The following is a 13,314-nucleotide window of genomic DNA, read 5'->3' as shown; positions in this document are numbered from 1 at the left end:
TGAAAGGAAGAATTACGTAACCTTACACAGAATGTTATATGACTGGTTCAATTCCCATTCATGTATGCTGCCAGTTCGAGGCTCTCCCCGCACATAGTGCATAATGGCGGAACCGTGCAAGTGGCGAATAGACAAGGCCTACTGCATTAAACTGCCTGTCATACGTATGGTAAAACAATGTGCCTATCTCAAAACTAGAATCAGCTACTACTCAAACTCATCTGCTACGTTTCATGACCAAATACTGAGAGCTGGTGATGTAGACACAAACCCAGGGCCAGTTAACCATGATCATCAAATAGTCTCACCTAAAGACCACATAAATCGTACTTACACACGTGATCAACTTTTTGAAATTGGAAACTCTTACAAAACTACCGCATTGGCTCCAAATGCCTGGTCCCATATTGTTAATTTAGGTATTAACAGCCGACCCTCTTCTACTCATAGGGGTGTTCGGGGAGGGTGCGCAAACATACACGCCCAGTATCCAGACCATTCATGGTGCCCCTGAACAATGATGAATCCTTGGATAATGCTCCAAATATAGAACATGAGCAACAAATTCCAGTTTTGCTGTCTGCTAGACGAGAAAAAACTTCCAAACCTAGATCTGTTGAAAAATCAAATCTACGGGATGTGCAACCATCTGGTAGCTTTCTTGATGTTCGAGTATGGAATGCAACCTCCGTAGGAAACAAGACGAACTATATTTGTGACTATGTCCTGGAAGGGGATGTTGACATTCTCTTTCTGGTAGAAACCTGGCTTTTCAGTGAAGAATACGCTGTAATTCAAGAACTTAAACCAATGGGATACTCATTTCTGAACTTTTCAAGAGGAAGTAAGACAAGGGGTGGAGGAATAGGCATTTTGTATAAATCGACTCTCAATCTTACTATTACAGTAACTGAGTGGGATACTAAATTATTTGAACATTGTTGTGTAACAGACTTACAGTCTGGACTTCGGTTTATATGTATTTATAGACCACCTCCTTCAGTTGTAAACAAATATCGTACATCTGATTTCATCAATGAATTTGACAACTTTATTAATGATGTCACCACTATGCCAAACAAGTTGTTGATTTTGGGTGATTTTAACATTCATGTTAATATTCCTACTAAGTCTGAAGTTCGAAATTTCCAAAATTCTCTGTCTACTGCTGGGTTTCAGCAACATATATCTTGTCCTACCCATGAGTCAGGTAATACTCTTGATCTCCTAATATCAAGGGCTGATGATAATATCGTTGTAAACTATAGTGTTAAAGAATCACTTCTATCTAAACATCATTTTGTTAAATGTACCCTGAGATATAAAAAACCATCTCCCAAAAAGGTGACCAGTACTCGAAGAGATTTCCGCACACTTGATGATCAGGCTTTTAGACAAGATCTTGACAAAGCTTTAAATGATATTCCTGATTCTGTTGATCATGTTAATGACTTGGTTTGTTATTTCTCTAAATCGTGTGCAGTGACTCTTGATCAACATGCTCCATTTAAAACTAAAAGTAGATCCACTCGTGGTACACCACCTTGGTTTAATGAAGACATTTTTAGTGAAAGGCGTCTGCGAAGACAGCTTGAAAGAAAATGGAGAAAATCAATGCATGAGGAAGATTGTGCTAACTACCGTAACCAGCTGCATATTGTTAACACCATGATTGCTCAAGCAAAAACATCTATCTTCAAGACCAAGGTGGTGGACGCGAATGCCAAAGATCTTTTTCGTACCATTAGCAATCTTCTCAATGGATCAACCAAACCCCTCCTGTTCATGATTCTACCGAAGCATTGTGTAACAAGTTCGCATTTTTCTTCAAGGAAAAAATTGACAAAATCCAGGATGAGTTGGAGGAAGTTGGTGCTCCCACTGAGTTAGATAGTAGCTTTTTAGACACAACAACTCATAGATTGCACGTTTTTTAGCCTATTTCTATGGATGAGATCGAAACGGTGATTAAACGCCTCACAAATAAAACTTGTGCTCTTGATCAGCTACCAACATGGCTACTGAAACAAAATCTGCCTGTTGTTGTGCCTACAATAACCCGCATTGTAAATATGTCTCTTGAATCTGGTAATTTCCCTGATTTACTTAAAAGTGCAATGGTTACTCCTATATTAAAGAAGCCTACTCTGGACCAAAACATATTTAAGAACTATAGGCCTGTTTCCAAAATACCGTTTATTGCCAAAGTGATCGAGAGTGTTGTGGCATCCAAGTTTAAAGACTATTTGAGTTGCAATGGACTGAATGAATCTATGCAGTCTGCCTATCGCAAAGGGCATAGCACCGAGACAGCACTGCTGAAAGTCCATGGTGATGTCCTGCGTGAGCTTGATGACAACAAAATGGTGCTCTTAGTTATGCTGGATCTCACAGCAGCATTTGATACAATCGATCACAACACTCTTTTTCACAGACTAGAAACAGCTCTTGGAGTTACAGGTCCACCTCTTGCTTGGTTCCGGTCATACATGTTAAATAGATACAGTCGGGTCTCTATTGATGGCCAATGCTCTAGTGACATCCCTTTAGACTGCGGAGTGCCTCAGGGTTCCATAATGGGGCCTTTGATATTTACAACATACATTCTTCCCCTTGGTAATATATTACGCAGTCACAATTTATTGTACCATATCTATGCCGATGACACTCAAATCTATATATCGTATGATCCCAGGAACCAAGCAGAATGTCTTAGTTCACTCACTTGTATTGAGAGGTGTATAACAGATATTCAAAATTGGATGACATCAAACAAATTGAAATTAAACATGGAGAAAACTGAGTTTCTGATCATTGGATCACCTCACAATTTAAGATCTCATCCTGATCTCACCCTTAATGTTGGTACTGCTGAGATTACACCTACAAATTCCGTCCGCAATCTGGGTGTTATCATGGATTCGGATGGGTCAATGACCAGCCAGGTGGGGGGATTGTGCCGCACTCTTAACTATCAGCTAAGAAACATTGGCCGAATCAGGAAATATTTAGATGAGGACACTTGCCATCATATCATCAGGGCTCTTGTTCTATCTCGCCTCGACTATGGAAATTCATTGCTTGCAGGCATCACCAATGCGCAATTTGACAAACTTCAGCGTATTCAAAACAAAGCTGTGCGCCTGATTTGCGGTGTTAAGAGACGTGAGCACATATCTCCCTACCTGGCGAGGCTTCATTGGCTACCTGTCCGCCAACGTGTTAATTTTAAGTTGCTTGTGTATATGTATCAATCTTTGAATGGCTCACTACCAACATACCTCTCCTCCGATATTACTTTATACAACAGTCAAAGCATTTCACATCATTACCTCCGTTCATCCGTTGATCATACTAGGCTCCACATTCCCAAAACCCATCGTTCAACAGGTGACAGAGCCTTTTCTGTTATTGGACCCCGGCTATGGAACATGCTTCCTCTCTCCATCAGAGAAGCTGTTTCCCTTATTGTATTCAAAAAACTTTTAAAAACACATCTTTTTATGTAATTGTAATTTGTAATTATTTCCTTATGTATTTTTTGTTTGTTTCTATTCCAGCCTTGGCTGTAGTTTGTAAAGGCGCTTTGACCTTTAATTAGATAATATGCGCGGTTTAAATTGTATATGTATGTATGTATGTATGTATGTATGTATGTATAGGGGATTTTAATTTTCTGTCCCTCCTATCTCCAGGTGAATTTTGAATGACCCCCCCCCCCATCGCGGGTTGGCATTTTCATTACACCCTTCAGACTTGCGTTCGGGTTTGTGTAGGCCTATTTGTCATAATTTAGCGCTATAGGACCTACTTTCTAAATGTATAGCTATAGCTGTGCTATATAAATATTATTAGGTACCGGTATGTAATATTATGTAGGCCTATGGAGGTGAGGTGGGTGCAGAGGTGTGTGAGGTGGGTAGTGGGGTGTATGTAGGGATGGTAGGGGTGGTACTCAACACATTTTAACCATGACTTACAATGCAAGGCTCATTGTTGCCATAAATGATTTTTCCTTTAGGTCATTATAATAGGTTGTTATAAACTTCCATGTTTAACCTTGTATTGTTTTGGCTGCTTCATTATGACTTTCGGTGGGTTTAAGCAATTTCAAACAAACACAAACAAAAGGCACTATACCCAGTCACCTTCATGACAATTGAAACACTAGGTAATTTATTTGCTATATTGAAGTTCTGGCAACACTGTAGCCAGGCCGGGCACCCAGAGATATCGATCCACAATGCTAGTATTAGCCTAAGATTTCACGCATGGATTTGAAAAATTTTCAGCTGGTAGTAAAAAATTATAGAATCAAAACGGAAATTCTGACAAAACTATAGCGAACAATATCACTTTGAAAAGCTAAAAGGTTGATCCAAAAAAAGGCTCGCGGGCAGAGTTGAAGCCTATCAAAATCGAAAATCTTACACTAAATGAATGAATTTCACGCCTAAGTTTAACACTAGGAAAAAAAAAAAAAAATACAGTATCAAGCATTACAGTTTTTCCTGACATTTACTGAAAAAATTAAAATTATTGCTTTTAATTTGGCCGAGAAAATTAATTTTACATTGAAAAGGTGTAACTCAAAATTTTGCTCATTTCAACACCAAATTCGATCGTTTGTATTGCCTCATTAAATGACTCAGTGAGCCTTGCATAACAAAAGAATGGGTTGTCCTGCGTATAGACTGTATCATCATTAACTTGATATTGCTATCCCCACTACTATCTTGTTAAATATTTTCGCAATATAGGATCGCTACAGGTGCCTTTATTATTGAGTTAATCACATGGGAGACGTGTGTTCTTGACACCTTTTTGCTAATATTTCGAGGATAGATCTATCCTATACGTGTGCATGCCGTCGGTTATAAGGATATACAGGGCTTGTGATTATTGAGTTCAAAAAGTAGGCCTATGCCACAACCATCAAAGCGAAAAGTTTTTAATTCATAGTCTGATAAAAGACCCACGAAAGCAGAACTATTTACAGTCTAGTCACATATACCACCCATGAGATATGGTTTTTGATTTTATTATAAGAAATGAGAAATGAGAACAAAAATTTGGACAAAGTGGTATGCAAAATGAAGGGGCAAATCTTCTCGTTCTATTGGTGGCATCGGTATCAATGTAGCTTGCATGCTTTTAAAGGTAGAAACTAAAAGGTGGTACATCACTGATGTTTTAAATTCACTTCATTTTGAAAAGCTTACTATCAACGGATTTCGTTAAAATTTTGGATATGTGTTGCTAACGCATTAGAGAAATAATGTTGATATGTAAAATAGGAATAGGTGGTTAAGGTTCCTGATTTCTTTTATGACTTCATGAACTTGGTGCTCCACAACTATCAAAAAACGAACTGGTTAAAATGCTTCTATTTTCAATGTTGAGCTTATGTTTAACTAGCGACATTATTTTACTGAAATTTAATTAAGCCATAGGTAACAGGTTACCACAACCACACTACAACAATGTTGAAAAAATTGTATTTCTTGTCACCTATACCACCATATTAGATAGTTTTACGTAAGCTTCACTTTTGTGATTTTGGTATGTATTTCATATTTGTTTGTCCAATCCATTTCAACCAGGCAATCTAAATTGTACTCACCATTTACATCCCAAGGTATGTTAATATATCCACCTCACACCTTTTCAATATATATCCAGTAAAAGACAAAATATCAAAATTGATGCCTCATTATGATATCACAGACTATCACATGTATTCAAAACGGATGCCTAAATTTGACCTGAACCAAAAATTAGTGACCTATAACCTGACCTAGGATGACCTATAGCCTTTTTAAATCTCTTTTCCTAACAACAAATTATAGAAGGTACATAGTACAAAGAATTAATGTATTCTATTCATGTACTCTACATAATAAATTATGGTTTGTTATGAAACACACATCTGTGTATGCACTGTGTATGTAGAGATATTTTATAAGTTCAGGACATGAGATGATGAACTTATTTATGTACTTCATAAATTTGCAACCAAAAAATAAGAGGGGTATTACCCCCCCCCCCCCCATAATGGTATACGATGTATTGTTGGTCGAAGCAGCCAAAAAAGTAGTTCGCAGCATCTTGCGAATGGTAGTGAGCTTTAGCAAAAAATGCATTGCTCAATTCATAGCGAGCGTGTGGAAGAATTCAAATATCACAGATATACTTTTGTAGGTCCTGTAGTTCTTGAGTTATGTTGTAAAGAGCAACACTTTCGTAAAACGTACATAACTCATTAACAACAAAAAATTAAGCAAGTTTTCAAAGTATATGATTTGTAGAATGAACTTTTGCAAAATACCAAAGTGTTATTTTTCAATAATATTATTGATTCAGATAATGGAAATGTAACAATACAGTGGTAATTCAGTTTATGTGATATCGTTTCCAGCACCTTTTTGCGATTAGAACTTATGTTGCATTTAAAGGATTTATGAACAGCACGGACCAATTTGACTAGTAAGGCATTACACGAAACGAAAGTTACATCGAATGACCCACATTGTGACACGTACTATTAGAGCTTGTTGGCAATTTAGTCAAGTTGTTCGATATTCGTGTCGTCAGTGTCTAGCAGACTTGTTGTCAGATTCGAGGAGCCTTAAATTGCATCAGTATTCCCCGAAGTGTCAATCATTATAGTATCATCAGAGAAATTGTGCTGAACTTATATAGTTTAAGATATACAGAGTGCAACATTCAGTGTAGCCGTTCAAACGAAAAAGGTGAACCTGCAAACGCAAGTAAGGATTGAGGGCACTGAAAATCGGCCTGCCATGTTAAAAGTAGGGGGCATCCAGGTCAAATGTACAATTACAAAAATATGGGGTCATTCAGTACACAACCTGAATAAAAATGGGGTCATTCGGTATGAAACTTTGAAAAAGGATGGTCATTGGGGTAACAAAAAGTAAAATGGGAGTCATTGAGTACAGGATTGCCAAAAGAGTATCATTAAGTACACATAAATAAGTGCCAAACTGCGTAAAAACAACTTGGCCACCTTGGAAATGTGAAAAATCTCATTATTTCTGGAGGAGAACACAAATACCACCTAAATTTGGGAATTAAAAGGGGGGTCATTGGGTATAGCAGGAAATAGAAAAAGGGGTCATTGAGTACATGGATTTTTTAAAGGGGTCATTGGGTAATAGGTAGGACCATAACACAAAAAGGGGTCATTGGGTACAAGCCGGTTTGAAAAAGGGGGTCATTCCCGAGGCACATGATGCGTATCCACTATGGAAGTGCCCCCCCCCCCCGGGGGCCGGCCTCACTCGGGCCATCTATTTTCTCTGGCTGTTCTTTAAGAAGAAGACCTTGACCGGCAACTTTTGTTGCATCATATTTTTTGTTTTTCATATAGCTGTTATTCCCATTTGCTATTACGTAATTTCATATAGCTTATGTTCGCATTTCCTATGTCGTAAGATTGCGACTTTTTACGACTTGTTTGTTTGTGGAATCACACAATAGTACAGCTAAACTATTATAGTTTAAAGGATCATAAAGCCTCTACCAGGTATTTATTATGGTAGCACTTACCCCGGGGTACTAGGCCGGTAACAGTTAGCAGCCTGGACAACCGATTCTTTTGTTCTGCAAGACTCACTCAGTCATTTAATGAGGCAATACAAACGATCGAATTTGGTGTTGAAATGAGCTAAATTTTGAGTTACAACTTTTCAATGTAAAATGTATTTTCTCGGCCAAATAAAAAGCAATCATTTTCATTTTTTCAGTAAATGTCAGGTCAAATTGTAGTGCTTGATACTGTATTTTTTTTCAAATCCTAGTGTTAAAATTAGGCGTGAAATTCAGTCATTTCGTGTAAGATTTTCGATTTTGATAGGCTTAAACTCTGCCCGCGAGCCTTTTTTTTTGGATCAACCTTTTAGCTTTTCAAAGTAATATCGGTCGCTAATGAAGGATTTTTCCCAACTTTCTAACGCACATCACCGTGAGCGATATATCATAGTTTTGTCAGAATTTCCGTTTTGATTTCATCAGTTTTTATTCCCGCCTGAAAAATTTCAAAATCAACGCGTGAAATCTAAACTCATTGTGGATCGATATCCCTGGGTTTAATAGGAATACCGGCATGGGTACAGTGTTGCCAGAACTTCAATTCCGAAATTCCCAGACCTAATAGCGCTCCTACTGATCACAGCCGCGTAGCTGGGATTTTTTCCAAGGGGGGTAAGCCTGTATGGGGCGGTGGCCCAAATCCACCAAATTTCCCTGCACTTGGGGGAGGGCGGGGGCCCAAATAGACAATTTTGCCAGGCTTATTGAATATAATCGTATTGCATATCGTATGGATTCTCCATCTCTCTTCCCCTCTTCTCCCTCTGTCAGGTTTTTGTTTTTTAAAAAAAACCTGTTCAAGCAATTATTTAAAATTGCTTACCTAAAAACAGAATAACTTGGATGTTAATACTTGACGTAGTGTTTCAATTGTCACGAAGGTGACTGGGTATGGTGCCTTTTGTTTGTGTTTGTTTGAAACTGCTTTTGGAAACCCACCGAAAGTCATAGGCCCTAATGAAGCAGCCAAAACAATACCAGGTTAAACATGGAAGTTTATAAAAACCTATAAATAACCTTAAGGAAAAAAAAAAACATTTGTGGCAACAATAAGCCTTGCATTGGAAGTCATGGTTAAAGTGTGTTGAGTACCACCCCAAAGTTTCCCTACATACACCCCCACTACCCACCTCACACACCTCTGCACCCACCCCACCCCATAGGCCTACATGCACATGATATTACATAATAATATATAGCATAGCTATACATTTAGGTATACGCCTACATGTCAAATTAAAAACAAACCCGAACACAAGTCCACACGATGTACGTTACAGAGGTGGGAAATATCTTTCTTTAGCAAACTATATTAGTTTGAGACGCTAATAAACCAATTCCGTATAATAACACGCTAATTTTTCTAGGTTTGGACCGTGGATTTTCCCGTGGACCTCAAGCGTGCATCTCTTTTAAGAGAAAATACGGACTAACCTAGGTAAACAAACAAACAGACAGACAAAATGATTTTCATAATCATGGAATCCATATAAATTGAAATTGCAGGCTATCACGGGAGCAAATTTTTAAAATTCACCTCATTTACCAGAAAACCCAATTGAGGATTTGGGCTACTAAGTCGCTGGTCGGGCAATATGCTTTTCAATGGAAAATTGCCCTGGATGACAACAATGAAAATATCGACTATTTCTGCTGGTTGCTCACGAGATAAAAGTACTAAGTTTGACATTTTCGGAGCATGAAGGAAAAAGGGTAAAATAAAAACGCAAATTCTGACAAAACTATAATATATAGACCCACACGATGTGCGTTACAGAGGTGGGAAATATCTTTCTTTAGCAAACTATATTAGTTTGAGACGCTAAAAAACAATTCCGTAAAAAGCTCGCAGGCGAACTCAAGGCCTATAAAAATCAAAAATATCACACTAAAAGACACAATTTGATGCTTAATTTTAACACCAGGATTAAAAAAAAAATACATCCAAGCACCAAGTTTTTAACTGACATTACTGAAGAAAAAAAATATTGCTTTATATTAGACCGAGATAATTAATTTCATAGCAAAAAGGTGTATTTCTGAATTGTGCTGATTTTAACATGTATCGATCGACTTTTAGCGCGACTAAGCATTTCTAAAGAATCGGTTGTCCAGGCTGCTAACTGGTAAGATTGTTGGAACAGAATGATCACAAAGGACACGGTTGGTCACACAATCATCTCAAGCCATTTAGCACATTATTCAATCCATTTAGTGTGTTGAACAAGCAAAGCAAAAGGCTATACTCAGCATCGTTCAATTAACTAAACTGATATAATGTATGTTTCCATTTCAAACGATAACTTTATTTCACTTTCTAAATTGGGAGTGATTGGTCAAAGGATCTAATGGTTTACTGCGTGTATGTTTTATTTACAGCAAATCGTTTCTAGTTTCTCGTTTATTTTGTAATTAGATACGTACAATAATGAGCCTTTTCATTATTGATTCGTTTTCCGGTTATGGCAATTCCTTTTCATTAGTGCAAGGGATGCTCAAACAATAATTACACGGAGCCATTTTTTAAACTTTTTACGGCAAGAAAAAAAAGCGGAAGGGGATTACCCCCTTCGTTATTGTTTTACACTTTTACTTACATCATTCCTAATTTATATAGCCTTTTTAAGAGCAATAGATGTTTAGTTATTTCATTTAAAGAAATTACAGCAACTGCTTTTATTTCATTTTCATCAACTTTCCATTTTACAGCTGCTTTCATTACGTACATTTAAAGAAATTACAGCAACTGCTTTAAGGGGGTACTACACCCATGCATTTTTTTTTGCATTTTTTTGCATTTTGTGAAGAAATGAGAAAAAGAAATTGGACAAAGTGGTATGCAAAATGAAGGGGCAAATCTTCTCGTTCAATTGGTGGCATCAGTATCAATGAAGCGTACATGCTTCTAATGATATAAGCCAAAAGGTGGTACATCACTGATGTTTTAAATTCACTTCATTTTGGAAAGCTTACTATCAACGGATTTCGTTAAAATTTTGGATATGTGTTGGTAACACATTAGGGAGATAATGTTGATATGTAAAATGGGAATAAGCGGTCCCTGATCTCTTTTATGACTTCATGAACTTGGTGCTCCACAACTATCAAAAAACGAACCGGTTAAAATGCTTCTATTTTCAATGTTGAGCTATATTTTGTATTTTGAACTTGCGACACTATTTCACTGAAACTTAATTAAGCCATATGTAACAGGTTACCACAACCACACTACAGCAATGTTGAAAAAAATTGTATTTTTTGTCACCCATACCACCATATTAGGTAGTTTTCCGTAAGCGTCATTTTTGTGATTTTGGTAACTATTTTATATTTATTTGCCCAATTCATCTCAACTAGGCAATCTAAATTGTACTCACCATTTACATCCCAAGGTATTTTAGTATATCCACCTCACATATTTCCATTATATATCCAGTAACAGACAAAATATCAAAATTGATGCCTCATTATGACATGTATGATATCACAGACTTCCACATGTTGATGCCTGAATTGACCTGAACCAATTGACCTATAACCTGACCTTTGATGACCTTATAGCCTTTTTTAATCTCTTTTCCTAACACCACATTATAGAAGATAAATACATGGTGTACTATTAAATTGTCTATGTGGAAGAGATTAGGCCTATTTAATTTATTCAGTGTTATAATCAGTGAGTACATTTCTATAGATGGTATAACAAAGGATTTAATGTATTCTATTCATGCCCCCTACTTGAACATGTTGAAAAGAATAAATTATGGACAATTTATGGTTTGTTATGAAACACGCATCTGAGTTACCAGGATACATGTAAACAAAAAAATATATAGGGCTAAAATGACTTACTATACAATGGTTTAAAAGCACCTTTTTTATTATTATTTTATTTTTTTCTTTATTTCACATGATCCGTGCATATATTGCCTAGCTATAAATGAAAAAATATTTTTTTAGACCAATCAAACCAATACATGGGTGTAGTACGCCCTTAAGCAAGTAGTTTTTTGTTTACATTATTAACGTCCTCGTCTGTTTATATCATTACCTGTTTGACTACGTTTTTGTATGTTAATGCATAATTTAACTCTAACCTTCTTGCTTGATTTTGAAATTTAGAACTCCACTCTTGAACTAATGAAAGACAAACGACGACGGCTACTTTCGCAATGTAGGATTTTTTTAAATTAATAATTCTTTTTAATGTACACCACAATAAAAGTAAGTAAAAATTGCAATAATATACTGTAAAATAAGGAAGATTTGAAATATTTTACCGTTTATACCTTATCCATCAACACATGCTAGTATACTAAATACTTTTTCATTTACTATACACCAAAAAGTTTCGTGACTACATCCAACAACGGTCAAACAGAGCCCGGTGCGGTGGTGAGGGAGGGGCATACGTCCAACAAGGGTCGAACACAGCCTGTGAGGTGTTAAGGAAGAAGGCTACATCCAACAATGGTCGTAAGCAGCCTGGTGAGGTAAACCGATGTTTTTACAGCATATTGTACATTTAAAAGTATTTGACAAATTATTTTTTTTAATTTGAGAATTGTATTTAGTTTATTTGAGTTTTTTTAATTGCACGTGTTTTGCTAACAAATCGTCGGTTGCAACACAAATGCTTATGCAAAATACTGTGCCTTTTCGGTAAACTATTACATTCATTGTATTTACTGTCTGTCTTTTATGGTTTAGATTTTTTTCTGTTCCTGAGGGCTCACAACAACGATATTAACAATTACCGAGAATGGTTTATGCACTCAAGATCCGTCTCATATATCGAATAGTTTTATAATTCAATTAGTTTTGGTAGGAGTAGCGAATATAATGATCAAATTCTCATATCCGTAGAAACAGTTGAAATACATAATACATGGATGATGCGTAGGTCATTACCCATGTCATTTGTATAGTATTTCGATCATGCTGCTTCGATAATATTGAAAACCTCTCTTGTTAACATAATTCGATAAACATTACCGTGTTGTGACAAGTGTACTTAATCCAACCCAAACATAATGGAATTGGTTTTCTGAAGTTCAGTAATATTTTACTTGTTTTCGTTGAAAGTTCGTGCTTAAGGTACAAAATAATTTCTGCTGGAACAGTATCTGCTTTATTTCGAATTCTACCGGGGTTGCTGGCCCGTGGAGAATAAGTTTACCCACTTACATTGGGCTTACCAGATCCAAGCAAAGCATCTTCCAGTCCTAATACTTCACAGGGTCAGTGAGACAACGCACAGTGACATCGCCCCGATATCTTCATGGTAGAAATCGCTATGGTAGGTTGAATCCACAGCCACCCATGGCCATTTTATTCGGACCTTATGAGATGCATAATTAGCGAAGTGACCTGACTAAGGCTACTGACAATAGCCGGGGTAATTGATTTGTATATGACATTGCGGTCAATGGTTATACTGCCTCCACTTGAGTAGTGAGTGCCGCTATAGCCTGCTGCGCGCTGTAGTCCATACAGGACCAACGCAATATAAAATTAGAGTTTTGGTCAAATTTTGAGTTCAAAGCGCACGGCCAATTTTCAAAGCGCACGCTAACGACCATCATATCTGTTCAACACGTATTTTCAAGTGTATGAGACCACATCTGGTTTCTTGAGACGAAATCATTTACGGGAGATATTCATCATTTTCTAACCCAGTATCCGAAGATTTTCGTCTGA

The 13,314-nt window shown here is 36.9% G+C and overlaps 1 protein-coding gene across 1 annotated transcript; it reads left to right on the top strand.

Annotated features, from left to right (window-relative positions):
- The first annotated feature begins 501 nt into the window (after positions 1-501).
- On the top strand, positions 502-1,890 carry LOC140159969 (uncharacterized). The gene has a single exon (XM_072183237.1). The coding sequence runs from the start codon at positions 502-504 to the stop codon at positions 1,888-1,890; it is 1,389 nt and encodes a 462-aa protein (XP_072039338.1).
- Positions 1,891-13,314: the final 11,424 nt, after the last annotated feature.

This window comes from Amphiura filiformis, chromosome 9 (assembly GCF_039555335.1).
Source record: "Amphiura filiformis chromosome 9, Afil_fr2py, whole genome shotgun sequence".
In the NCBI taxonomy this organism is placed as follows: Eukaryota; Metazoa; Echinodermata; class Ophiuroidea; order Amphilepidida; family Amphiuridae; genus Amphiura; species Amphiura filiformis.
The sequence above is the reverse complement of the archived record's forward strand: the minus strand, read 5'-3'. Positions and strand labels throughout refer to the sequence as shown.

Bases quoted from the DNA above. Each gene is read 5' to 3' on its own strand.
- LOC140159969 (XM_072183237.1), top strand. From the start codon at position 502: ATGGTGCCCCTGAACAATGATGAATCCTTGGATAATGCTCCAAATATA.